General features: G+C 37.7%; 1 protein-coding gene and 1 long non-coding RNA gene across 2 annotated transcripts in view; one reads left to right on the forward strand and one right to left on the reverse strand.

Moving 5' to 3' along the window:
• LOC133741807 (uncharacterized) overlaps window positions 1–14331 on the forward strand; it is a 97102-nt gene that overhangs the window by 58550 nt on the left and 24221 nt on the right. The window lies entirely within an intron of this gene.
• On the reverse strand, window positions 1010–7444 carry LOC133743140 (probable disease resistance protein At4g27220). Its single transcript, XM_062170956.1, has 4 exons — window positions 6596–7444; window positions 3688–6495; window positions 3123–3266; window positions 1010–1510 (listed from the first exon to the last, which is right to left on the reverse strand). Exons 1-3 carry the CDS (start codon window positions 7102–7104, stop codon window positions 3245–3247), a joined length of 3339 nt encoding a protein of 1112 aa, XP_062026940.1. The 5' UTR covers window positions 7105–7444; the 3' UTR covers window positions 1010–1510; window positions 3123–3244.

The following is a 14331-nucleotide window of genomic DNA, read 5'->3' on the forward strand; positions in this document are numbered from 1 at the left end:
TCTGGCCACACATTCCTCCTACATCTAATAGTAATTGTGAAATACAACAAGTAAATAATTCAGGTAAGTGACTCATTAATCAGCTAGAAGCAGAACCAAATGAAGTTTATAATAAACAAACATACTTGCTCTGTAGAAACATGTTACGTTATTAAGATGGACTTGGTTCTAAAGATTATAATCATCGAAATGTGAGGCCAAATGCAAGTGTTCCAATGAAGGGCACTCAATATGAATAGTAGCAGTTTCGCTGCTGAACACCCCTGTAAGCTGTGAAGAGCATATAGGAGCAAGTTCTTCAAATCTAGAAAAACAATGATCTTGTTCTTCTTCGCATTTTCCTCGCTTGGTTCAATAAGGCTGTCCAAGCTATCGACAATCTTCTAGCCAATTGTCTACCAATTGCAAAGGCCTTGAGCTTCTGCTGATGTGAAAAAACTTTTCCAAAGCACAATCTACCACTGAATCAAGAGCAAATAATTGACTAATTTAAAAGCCTTGCCCCAGCAGCTGCTATCCAATGGAAGTTTTTATTTCTTGATGAATGTTTCAACTTGTGCTGACAGGGATACTTTTACAACACCTGATAGATAGAGAGAGATATATATTATAGCAATATAGCATATATTATAGCAATATAGCATAACACCACCTATACTAGTAAAAATTCAATCCTGTAGCTCAACGTGGAAGACAGTTTCCATAGTTGTCATGTTTAAATTTAACAAATTTTCCTCTTTTGGAATAAAAAAAAGTGCAAAGGAAGGCCTTCAGCTAGTACACAAACACATGCAACACCAACAGTTTCCTATACATGTATCATTTTCCTCAACTTTCTCAGCATCAAAGCAAAAAGATAAAATAGATAAACACTGCCAATAATGAGCAAAAACCCAATCATAAGCTGTAGATACAGGCTAGTTCCTGCCAATGAACAATAGATATTGTTACCAAGTTCTTGATCGATGAACATAATCACGTTTTAGTAAATATTTTGGAGAACCATATGTCACAAAATGAAAGCTAGCTTAAGCTAATATAAAACAGGCAAACAACATATATTGAGAAATACCTGCATGACTAATGCAGGTGTATTAATAGGGAAGCACAAGACCCAAACCATCTAAGATAATACATAGAATTTTTATCAGTATCGGGACTACTACTGGGTAAGATATAAGAAACACCTTCAAGGACATGAGTCTGGCCTTGGAATGGAAACTCAGAAATGTTGTAGAACAACTACCATAATACGAGCATAATGAGACCATAAATCACTTGACTGGTGCTGCTACAATTTCAGCATAGATATATATTACAGTATTCTTGAATTTTTTTTAACAATTTTATTTACAAATACCAGTGGCAAGAATCAAATGTCATCCTGATCGAGCATGTCAACTAATCTCTTCACTCTCCAAGGTTCCTAGAATGGCTGTTTTGGAAGTCGAGATCCAGCAAAGCTTCTAGTGTATCAATTGGACTTGCAGCCTCAGTTAGATGATGAACCCTGAATATAATGAAAAACAAGTGAAAGAGTGAACTACCTTTAAGAAAATTCTTTCTTTTCAGTAGCAAAACACTACTTCTTGCAGTTACAGTTATCATGAGTTGATTATCCTAAATGTCAGTTGACTGCTTCTCTTTAATGAGTTAATGACTACGAGAAATCTTTGTATATTCTGTAAGTGAAAATCAACCACCTCTTCTAGTGTATTAAATGAGAATTCACCCTGTAAGTTCATCAATCTGCACCCCACATTCCCACATAATTAATATATTAAAAAAAAGAAAAAGAGCTTAATTTGGTTTACAGGGATGGGACTCAATTAGCTATGCGTTGTGGTAGTATGACTCCAAATTTTGGATAAGGCTCTTGATGCATATGACAGAAGTTGTTAAAAATTTAATTCAAAATGCTAACACTACTTCTCTTCGATCATCCCCATGCTAGTTGTAAACACATTTATTGATGACTACAGAATCATCACTCGAAGGACTAATTTCAAAATGCTAACACAATGTCTCTTCATCCCCATGGCTAGTTGCAATTACATTGATGACTAACACTTGCCACACAAAGACTAATTTCTACAGAGATGTGTGTGTGTGTGTTTATATATATATATACATATCCTATCCAGAGCGAGGCCTCGCTCTGAAATTAAAGTGCGAGGTTGGAGCTTAGGGTCACTTTTCGGTCGCGTATCCACATCTTGACCGTTCAGTTTTTAGGTACTAATATATAGATCATCTCTGCAAAATTTCAGCCAAATTGATGATCTTTAAGGTATCTAACTCGCTTAAACCAATGGACGAACTGAATCTGTCAAACCTGAATCGTACTAGTTTTAAGGCAGTTATCAATGCCTTAACGACTATCAATTTAGCTGAAATTTTGCAGAGATGATCTATACATTAGTACCTAAAAACTGAACGGTCAAGATGTGGATACGCGACCGAAAAGTGACCCTAAACTCCAACCTCGCACTTTAATTTCAGAGCGAGGCCTCGCTCTGGATATATATATATATATATATGCGCCCATTCATAGGTTAAATTTTTTTGCTTCATATGCAGAGTATATTTCCACTTACAACCTTCAAGCCAAATAAGTCACAATCTCTTAAATAAATCAAAACTACATGAAATGATTAAATACATGATGTATGCAATGATCCTGATTCAAATTTGTTTCAAAATATACATTTTCATATACCAGTAAATCAATAATTTGTATTAATAAGTAGTGAAAAGAAAACAATCCTAATGGATACAAAGTTTTCTGTGTGATATTGTATTTTTATTTTTTTTCACAATTTTATTATCTTCCATCAATTAATCATGTAAGTTAAAAAAAAAAATTGATTGATAATGACGAATGATAAGAAAGAAAAATAAGAATATAACAGTGAAAAAGAAAACTATAGTTAAAATTTTGCTTGCTGTACTGATACATAGAAGATTGGGAAAGCAAATGAATAATGAGAACTCCATATATATTACAAAAAAATTTTGAGAAAAAATAACAATTTTAGTTTTTATGGCATCGCAAGAAATCTACCATTCAATGAAAAGAAAATAAACAAGAAAAGAATTCAGTTGATGACACAGCATCATACCTGGACAAAGAAATAGAGTTGAACTTGGTTACTTCCTGCCCTTGAAGTCAGAAGCTGAGGGACCATTGCAAGTCAGCGGTACCATTAATGTACTGTTGGGAGTTGGGACCATTTGAGAGACTTCACCAATAGAACTTGGTCATTCTATTGCATCGAATTTGGAAAAAAAAAAAATTATTATTAAATATTATAAAATTTAACATTAAAAAAAATTAAAAAAAAAAAAAAACATTGTGAGAGTGTAATATAACATTGTATGTAATTTGCATTACTACAGTAAAGAGAACAAAACAATCATCATCGACGTGAAGTATTCTGTATAATTTTGCCTTTTTCTTTTTGTTCACATTATGAATGATAACAAAGAAAAATAAGAAAGAAAATAAAAAGGCTATTTTAAATTTGGTTGATGTTTTGTCGTGGGGAACTCATTTGGATTAAAAGATTGGGAAGAAAAAACATTGAATCACAGATATTAATTGATCAAACCATCTTTGCCCAATTGCTACCCTACAAAATATAGAAGAAAAGACAAATTAAGTAAATATTTCATACAGAGACATACTTCTTACGTAGAAATACGAGCAGTTTTGGACCATTGAGTTGGACTGGCTTCATGCTGCCAAAGTAGTCAGAAGGAGACGTTGAAAATTCGACGGCTTTGAAAAGAGAGGAAGTGTTTGAAAATGAAATCTGGGGGCAATCCACCACGATCAAGTGTTCCAATGAAGGACACTCAATATCAACAGTACCACTTGCACCATACAACTTAGGAAGCTTCTTCAAAACCAAGTTCTTCAATTTTGGTAGAACTGTCTTCTCATTGTTCACTGCTTCAATTACTTTTTCCAACAAAGGGCACTTGCCTACAAAAAGGTCTTCCAATTGAACAAGACACTGGGCTACACCAGATGCGAACAGACTTTGCAGCAACTTACAATTCCAAATGACCAAACTTCTAAGACTCTGGAACATTGCACGTGGGGCAGGACCATTACATATGCTATTCGCTGAATTTGGACCCAACGAATCCATCTCTCTCAATTTTGATTGTTTCGGCTCAAACCCTTCGCATCCAAACACACATTCCAAATTATGCATCCAACTTAAATCCAGCTTCTCCAGATTTGGTAGTCTCTGTACCAATTTTGATACATTCTTCAAGATAACACAAGAATCTATATGCAATACCTTCAGATTGGAAAGAGACCCAGGCGGTAACTCACCAACACACAACTCCTCAAGGTGGATAAGATCTTTCAGATGCAACTCTTCCAAGTTCTCAAACACTGGTCCTTTTTGAACTCTTCTTGTTGTGTTCATCAACTCTTTCAAGTACACATAGGAATCACAAAAATTACCACGTACTGTGAGATGCTTGAGTTTATGTAACCTCCCATGGTCATATTCCATAAGAATGTCATTCATCCCTTCGCAGCAATAATACTGTAGCTTCTCTGTTTTCTTTGTCACTGCGTTGATAAACCAATCAGGTAAGATACTCATGGTTGCTCCACTAAAATGCAAGGATCTTGAATTATGATCTTCCATAGTGTATGCATGGGAGTCCGAAGCCTTGCGGATACATATATAAAAGTAATCCCAATCTGGTTTGACCTCAACATTTTTAGGGATGTATTTTGCATCAGGTATGCCAACCTGCAATATTTTCAAATTTGATAAACCAGCTACCTCATCAAAAATATTGGTTTCTTCTCCTTGTCCCTCAGCTTCACACCCCCAGTCCTCAAATGCATAGTACACCATGTACAATTCTTCTAATTTATGCAACCTTGATATCACTTTAGATGGAACTCTGACCATACCGCTACCATTGACATCCAAAATCCTTAGATTGGTCAAATTTCCTATTTCTCTCGACAATTTCCGCTTCTTCTTTCCACGATTTCCATTCATAACAAGAATTTCAAGTTTCTTCAGTTTTCCCACTATAGAAATGTCTTCCAATAGATAGCAAGAGTCTAAATACAAAGCTTGGAGATTGGTAAGGAGACTGAATGATTGGGGTAGATAGTAAATACCAGTGTTGCTAAGATCCAAGAGCCTTAATTTATTCAGACTTTGGATAAACTTTTCTGGGATCTCCCTTAAAAAAAGGTTTCGGTCTAGTAACAAAATCTGGAGATTCGGACACACCAGCTCTTCTTCGGGCAGCTTGACAATTTTGTTCCTCATCAGTGAGATCGCAGAGTAGCCTTGATCTGATCCACATGGCGGCCAATTCTCTAAACCACAGCCAGCTTTTACCAGAAACCCGTGCCCAACTTTGGATTTTGCAATATTCAGGGCTGTATCCCGTATGACATCATGCATCTTTACATATCCATTGTTCTCGCTATCCAAAAGCAAGCTAGAATCTTTCAGGTACTTGACCACAGAATCTGCTTTTCCTCTGGCTTCTTCGATTGTTTCGGCATCTCCTAGAAACAATCCTGTCCCGATTGCATACTTGAATAAGTTTTCTAGTGGGATGTTCTGGTCTTCTGGGAATAGGCAACAGAGCAAGAAGCATGACTTGGAATCATCATCTTTCAAGTAATCATAGCTAACTTTTATACATTTGAAGGCATCTTGATCATCCTCAACGGTTGCAGGTTGCGACTTCTCTAATCTTCGAGCTGCTTTTTGCCATTCCACCTGATCTTTATCTCCGAGTGCCCTTGCAACCGCTACCAATGCAATGGGTAGACCCCTGCATTCTCCAGCTACTTTCCTCGCTACACCCTCAAAAGTGGTCGATTCAAAAGACCTTCTTGCATTTCTCACAAACAAGGTCCAAGAATCTTCTTCTGAGAGGATATTGAGGGTGATCTTTTCTTGGCACTTCATTGCATGACAGACATTCCTTCTCCGTGTGGTGAGTATGACTTTGGAATTGCACTTTTGAAGCTCCTCGTGGCTAGGAATTCCTATGGATGACAATTCTATTCTGTTCCAAACATCGTCCAAGATTATAAGGATCTTTTCTCTTCTCATTATCTCCCTATTCAGTTCAGCAGCTGTTCCAATTTCTGTCATCGACCGCAATTGAACGCCCAATAAATCTGCCAATGTGCGTTGAATTCTTTCAAAGTTGGGGCTTTGGGATACAACAGCCATAATCACATGATGAAAAGTCCCACTTTTGCAGGATAGTGCAGCAACATGGTTTACCATGGTTGTCTTGCCGACGCCTCCCATGCCGTAGACACCAACGGCAGTGACCTCATCATCTTTAAGCGCCTTCATAACCTCATCCATGGCTTTTTTTGTTTCTTCAAACGCTTCAAAATCTCCAGTAGACATTGTAATCTCCGGCTGTATTTTACTGCACACAAAATCCACAATTTGCACCGCAAGTTCTCCATCAGTCCTGCGAGGAAGGAAGAAACAAGAGTCAATAATAAATCGAAAAGCTGCGCGCATGCATGACTCTCGATAATTGAAATAGATAATCTCATCATGATACTTACTTAAAATTCTTTGTATGCCACCCAGAGAAACTGGCTACTTTGTTTAGAGCATCATTCCACCGCTGCACATGCTGTGATGTGTGTCGCCCAGAGCTATTATGCTTATCGAAAGCTTCTCCGAAACTCCTCTTCCGGTACCGTACATCAGAGGGTTCCACATTATAAAAAAGTGGCAAAATTCTGTTGTCGTCTTCCATACACTCACAGATCTTTGTAAGTTCCTCCAAACACCAAGTAGAATGAGCATAGTTTTCCGACAGAACAACAATTGCAAACCTTGATTTTTCAATTGCAGTTAGGAGAGCGGGAGAAATCACATCCCCTACCTGAAGATCTGGATCATCCATGAATGTTTTAATTCCCCTCTTCTGCAGTCGATCGTATAGATCAGATGTGATGCTCCTTCGAGTGTCAGGACCCCTGAAACTCAAGAACACATCAAACCTCCACGGACGAGCTGATGATGATGATGATTCAACTGATGAAGGAAGAGATGCAGAGGAGGCCATTGAAACCAGCAAGAAACAGAGAAAAGCAAACAAGGGAAGCGACCAAGAAACAGACTATGAATGCGCAAGAAACAGCAAACCGAATCTTATCGTTGACTTTGATTACTCAACTACCCACCACGGCCCAGGCCCATATCTTCATTTATCTTTTATTTTTGCGCCATTTTAGTTTTTTGGGATAATGACCACTTACCCATAGAATACCAAATACAACCCCATACACTCCACCAACTTATTTTCAACCCCATTCACACAAAAGTTTTCTCTTTTCCTCCCAACTATTCCTTTCACCAATTAGTTATACCATTAATACCCCCTTCTCTCTCTATTTCATGCTTTTACTATTACTTTTCCTTTTGATGAAACGTGGTGGGCCCATCTTGAATTTATTTGTCTAAATTATAATTGCAGCTAAATTTCATCCTCTATCTCGAAGGTAAACAGTTAGTTTTACTATTCATAATTTTGATCGTTGACAGACTTGAATTAAATGTTATTTGTAAAAACACTAGCAAAGAATTGAAAAAAGAAAGAGAAAAGTTGGAAAAATTGAAAGACTATAGAGAACGTCTTAACAGAGAAACTCCCAACTACTGGGATATTATTTATAGACTCCAAACCAGGATCTATAAATTAGAAGAAGATATTGATAATCTGTTATATGTACTTGAAGAGGAACAAAAACCTCTTGACTACCTGAGCATTGGTTAGATCCGCAAATCACTGGTATCAGAGCTTGCAAAGAGCTCAACAAGGGAATCCCCAATGGGGACAATGTCTGAATTAATATTAGAGAAGTTGAATTCTCTATTGATATCCTCTGATGAGAAACATCAGACCCTGTTACAAGAAATATCTAGATCTCAAGATCATCTAGATAATTTACCTGATATAATCGCTCGATTAAAAAAATTGGAGCAAAAAATGGATTATATCAAAGAACTTCCAAAAACGGAAGAAGAAAAACTAACAAGTGTTAGTAGAAAAATCAATGAACAGCAAAAAACGCTGGATTCTATGAAAAATATACTGAAGGACAAGAAAATGCCTACAGTAAAAACAAAGAAAACTAATGGATTCAAACCATTAGAAAGACCAGATAAGAATCTTGTTCCAAACATGATTTTTCTAGATCCTTCAACTAGTTCTACTAGTATTCGGTATGAAAATCCGAAGGAAACCCGAGATGTTAACATGTTAAGCATCTTTGGAAAAAAGAAAGGAGTACAACTCCTAAATACTGAAGAATTCGAATATAACGAAATTGAACAGGAGGTAAAAAACTCCTCAATTCCTAAATTAGATTTCAGGCAAATCTACAAAAGGGGAACGTTTGACTTGATGGATAGCCATCATTTCAAACTATTGGAGATAACAACCCCCGCTACAGCAGGTGGAGAAACCGATCTCTTGATGATTACCCCTGCAGAAGTTGCTAGAGCAGCAGCAAAAAAGTATCAATTTATGCATATTGGAGCAGTCCAAGTAGGCATAAATCTGCTGGCTCGAGAAGGCATAAATTGCTCAGTCCTATGTGTCCTACAAGACAACAGACTGACAGACTTTCAAGCTAGTTTGTTGGGAACCCTAGAAGCATCCCTGTGTGAACAAGTAGCATATTTCAACTGCTTCCCAAACTTCACCACCAGCTTGAAAGACGCAGCTCACTGTCTACGACTGAGAGTCAAGACAGACGGCATCTCTATGAAAGAAGATATGCAAGAACTCGCAATAGTATACAGAATATACTATAGATTAATGAGCACTACAGTAGCCCCCAAGACAAGGATAACAAATATCCCAGGTCTTACTACTGGTTTCCTCACTAATCAGAAGAACCATTCACAACAGATTCATAAAGTTACTTGGAACGAGGTAACTTTTCCTATTGAATGGAAACTATCTGGCCCGAAAAAGCCGCCAGAAAGTGCCAAAGCAAAAGTCTATGAAAGCCGAAAGACTGGAGAAATCAGTCTCAACTTTGACAATCACAGAAAAAGTGATGTCGGTCCTGAGAACATCAGGATAAACAAAAATCTTCTCAGAAGAAGCTACAGCACTAGAGAAGCTAGTACTAGTGGCACTAAAGCCATTATTGAAGAACCAATATCCGAAGAAGAACTAGAAGCTGATCTAAACAGACCAATTAATATGCTTAGAGCACAAAAGCTCTATGATCTCTATGAAGAAGCAGAATTCTGTGAAAATCCAGAAAGATTAGAAAAACTAATCGAAGAAATGAAAAATTTCAATCTAGGAAAGGAAAGAAAACTCCTTCCCTACCAGGATGTTGAAATGGAAGAAGGAGAAAGCTCCAAAACTTCCATCACCAGAGAAAAGGGAAAGGTAAAACTCCCTATACAGAAGGCCCCTACGGGCAGAAATGGAGAAAGAAATTCTCAAACATTTGTCCCAGAGGACAAGATACCCAGAGTACCAATTACCAATTTTGGTATCTGGTTAGATCTGGATAAAACTCTAGACAAGAGAAAAACTCTTGATCAATGGGTAGACAGCCTGATGATGACATCTGCTCTCACTTTTGGAAAATTCGAAGCTCCTGATCTTCAGATGTATTTTGAAACTACTCTTACAGGAGTAGCAAAGAAATATTATTTCTCTTTCAAAGAAACGGCCAGAGGGAAAGATTGGCTTGAAGATATCAAAGCTTCAAAATCTCCATATGATTTTGCAGTTCCCCTGTACGATCAGTTCTGTGGAGATTCTGCAAATATGAGTGAAAAGGCCAGAGAAACGGCCAAATCATATCTATGCTCTCAAAATTTGTGACATGAGATATTTTGAAGAATACTTGAATGAATTTCAAGAATATTACTGTACAATTGGAGAACTAGAAAGCACTGATCTAGTCAACCTGTTGCACAGGAAACTCCCTGAACCATGGAGAACAGCTGTGCGAGAAAGCATAGCAGAAAAACCAATTGAAAGATTTTCAGTTGGGGGAATTGCCGACAGAATTCGGCAATTACTAAAAGAACAATGCAAAGCCAATCTTAGAGCTAAGATGGCTAAGAAACAACTCAAAGGAGTTGAAAATTTCTGTTACGGAATACTGGATATGCCAACCAACTGGGGATGTCATGAATCCAAGTTCTACAGAAAGAAGAAAGGAAAATATTACTCTAAAAAATTCAAAAAGAGTAATCAAAGAAAGAATTGGAAATTCAAGAAAAGTTCCAATTTCAAGAAACAACAGATTGAAGATCCAAAAAAGAAGTTCTTCAAGAAAAAGAAGAATACTCATCAACATAAACAACCAAGCAAGAAAGCTTGCAGATGTTGGTTATGTAAAGCCGAAGGGCACTATGCCAATGAATGCCCGGAAAAGGGTAAAAAATCTTCTACTAAAGCTCTCTTTGAAGAATATGAGCATATAGTAGAATCAGCAAATATGAAAGGCTACGAAATAGCCTATTCTGATGATGAAGAAGACGACAGGTCAGTTTACTCTGCCTGGTCTGAAGAAGAAGATTCATCTGAGTCTGAGACAGATTCTGAAGTAGAGTACTTCGAATCCAGACAAATGAATGTTTTGAGAATCAAAAACTGGGAAGAAAGCAAGACAGAATCCTTAATGTCTTCTTATCAGGTGAACCCTGGTACATTCGTTTGTGACTACTGTTTATGTCATGAAAAGAATGGTCTCCCTATGTTTTGTGAGGAGTCAAAAAAGACTTATCACAAAGAATGCTTCATAGCTGAAGCAAGAAGAAAAACCAAGAATGGGCTTGTAAGCCAACTGGTTGAACAAGAATATGAAGAATATTTCTCTGAACAAAAGGAGAAAGAAGTAGAAACTTTGTTCCAAGAAATCATGGAACCAACTTCCCCTAAAAAAGAAAAAATCAAAGAGGAAGAAAAACTCGATGATGATATTGAACTGGTTGAAATACCAGAAAATGCAGAACTGGTAAATCCACCAGAAACTGTTCATCTCTTAGAAAAGCAAGAGGCAGCTCTTGAAGATACTGAAACATGGGAACTACTTGGCCAACCTTCTGGCAAGTTTGATTATCAAGTCAGATATGACGCTCCGTCATGGTTCAGTAATCCAGACAGCAAAGAGATAATTCCTACAAACTGGGATGATATATCTCCCATTCAGGAAGATGTTCCAGAAGAATGTAAACCATTCATTCCAAAGGAACAAGCTCAAGAACATGAGCTTCAGCAATCGAAGGTCGTCTCTACTAGTAGATACAGCAACTACATAGAGATTGGACTAAAATTCCCTGATCATAAAAAATATCATCTACATGCCTTTGTAGATAATGGATCAGGATTTACAGTTGCAAAGAGATTTGCAATTCCAGAAAAACTCTGGAAAGAAGAAAAGAAAACCGCTACTGGTGTTACTTTCGATGGAAGCCATCTCACCATGAATAAAGTAGCAAAAAATGTTCACATCACCATTGGTGGAGGAACATTTATCATCCATAACGTCTGGCAATCTGAAGGCCAAGGCGCAGATTTCTTGTTGGGTAATGATTTCATCCTCCAACAGAGATTTATTCAGGATGAAGAAGCAATCGGCTTCAGAAAAGGAGAACGGGTGTTCTGGGCAGATAGACTCACTCAAGCCAAAAGTGTGGTCGGACCAAACTTTACTACCCAATATCAGAGATCGCAACAAAATAGTGGTGATCTTACCCCCTACAAACCTAAATTTGAACCCATACTCCAAATCAAACAACAAAAAGAATTACTTGTTGAAGAATCTTCTGACGAAGAAGAAGAAGCAGAAACTAGTGAAGAAGAAGAAGCTAGTTTCATTCATGAGCATAACCTCAAGCACTTTCAGAATAAGCTTGAGTCTCAAAAAATTCCCACTCTTGAAAGAATCAAGAAACTACTCGAGCAGAACATCGATGTAGATCCTCAGAAGTTTTGGGAAAAAGACCCAGTGGTCTGTGAATTAAGATTGCATGACATGAATGCTATCTGTCATGTCAAAGCCATTCCTCAATACAAAGAGGAAGACCAAAAAGAATTCAGAAAAGATATTGAAGATCTCCTGAACAAGAGATTAATTCAACCTTCCACTAGCCCTCATCATGCTCCAGCATTCTACGTGAGAAATCATGCAGAAAATCTAAGAGGAAAAGCTAGAATGGTGATTGACTACAGAGATGTCAACAAAAAGACTGTCAAAGACGGTTATCAAATTGCTCAAGTAAGAGTACTGATCAACCAGCTCAGAGGAGCTAAAGTCTTTTCAAAATTCGATGCAAAGTCGGGTTTTTGGCAGGTCAAGATGCATCCTGAGAGTATACCTCTCACTGCATTTGGAACACCTCAAGGACATTACGAATGGTTAGTAATGTCTTTTGGTCTAAAGCAAGCTCCCTCCATCTTCCAGAGAAAAATGGATAATATCTTTAAACAAGTTGCGGAGTTCTGCGTCGTCTACATAGATGACATTCTTGTCTTCTCCAAAAACAGAGAAGAACACATGAAACACCTCCATGAGGTTGTAAAGCTGATAGTTCAGCATGGAATTATCCTAGGCGAAAAGAAAATCTTCTTTATCCTAGATGAAGTTGATTTCCTAGGAATAAATATCAAGAATGGAGTGATAAAACTCCAACCTCACGTCCTTGAGAAAATCTGGAAATTCCCAGATAAAATTCCTGATGCCAAAAGTCTAGAGAGATTCCTTGGTGTCATAAATTATGGAAGAGATTTCATCCCCAAAATCTCAGGGTTAACAGCAATGTTATCACCTAAAACGAGTTCCAAAAGAAAATGGAACTTCACAGAAGATGATGAAAAAACTGTGAAGCAGATAAAAAATCTCTGCAAAAACCTCCCTCCTCTTCAACAACCTGAAGAGAATGACGAGATTATCCTCCAAACAGATGCGAGTGATAATTACTGGTCCGGTGTAGTTCTGGCGAAAGCGCCTGGAACTAACATTGAAAAGATCTGTAAATTTTGTAGTGGCAAGTTCAGCCCTGCAGAACTAAATTATCCCACAGGGGAAAAAGAAATTTTGGCTGTTAAGAAAACAATTTTAAATTCTCCAGCTTTTCTTGGAAAACCCTTTACTGTCCGCACCGATTGTGCCAGAGTAAAGAATTTCAAAAATTTCAAACTTGATAAAGCTGCTGATAGAGGAAGATTAGCCAACTGGCAATTATTTCTTAACCAGTACGATTATGTTGTTGAATTAATTGCAGGAAACAAGAACTATCTTCCAGACGCCTTAACAAGAGAATTAGCCATGCTCAACAGAAGAGATGATGACGACGAAGGTCGTAATCCCAGAAGCAGAAGAGCTGGGAAAGAACATGAAGACACTGAGGATCACAAAGAAAAAATCCTCAAAAGATTCTTGCTAAGTCCAAAAGGACTAGCCACAACTGATCAATCCCAGGGTAAAGGATTGGCTAGCCCGTCTCAAACGGCAGACGGTAAAGGCTCATCAAGACCGTTGACGGCTGTTGCTTTGCCAAAAAGCAAACCTACTCCAACTGGAGTACTAAATGTCTTTAACTATGAACTTCGAACCTTCGATACTCCTGTGTTCAGAACCGGCAGGAGACTTGCTTACCACCAGAAGGCAATTCTAGATAACCTTTTATTTGCCTTTCAGGAAAGAAGCAGTGGTCTAATGTTTCCAGCTCTCTTTGCCTTAGCTGAGGAACTCTATGAAAACGGCAGACCACAGTTTGAAGAAATACAGCAGAGTGCTGTCAAGAAAGAAAAAATTAACTTCCTTGAAAACCCAGAAAGTGCTAGGGTCCCTATCATGGCACTCACTGAAGCAGATTGGCATGACTTCCACAATCTGATAGGAAGGCACAACTCAGAAGACCTAGTTCCTCCAACTCTCTTTATTATCTCAGGATCATATGTTGGAAGATACTTAGTAAATGTTCAGAGTGAACATCCTCAAGAACACAAGCTTTGGCTTGTTGAAAATGGTTTTGTCCATAATCTGTGGACTAAAACTAATGATGATCTAAAAGGTTTGCCACCCATCATTCTCAATACAGTCAAGAATGTCAGAAAAACTGATGGCATACTCCGACTAAAGTTTAGATCTACTCCTCCAGAATGGATTAGAAAGGCAAACGGCGAGGTTGAATACATTTCTCCATACCATTATGTGAGAATTATTCAAAGAAAATATCTACAACCTGCCTGTGTTGGGTACAACGGACAACCAAATTCAAGCATCCCATGGATGAAAGCCATGGCCCT

This window comes from Rosa rugosa, chromosome 4 (genome assembly GCF_958449725.1).
Source record: "Rosa rugosa chromosome 4, drRosRugo1.1, whole genome shotgun sequence".
In the NCBI taxonomy this organism is placed as follows: Eukaryota; Viridiplantae; Streptophyta; class Magnoliopsida; order Rosales; family Rosaceae; genus Rosa; species Rosa rugosa.

Bases quoted from the DNA above. Each gene is read 5' to 3' on its own strand.
- LOC133743140 (XM_062170956.1), bottom strand. From the start codon at position 7,104: ATGGCCTCCTCTGCATCTCTTCCTTCATCAGTTGAATCATCATCATCA. The intron at 6,496-6,595 runs GTAAGTATCATG...CCTTCCTCGCAG, and splicing joins TGGCATACAAAGAATTTTAA to GACTGATGGAGAACTTGCGG. The intron at 3,267-3,687 runs GTATGTCTCTGT...TCGATGCAATAG, and splicing joins CTCGTATTTCTACGTAAGAA to AATGACCAAGTTCTATTGGT.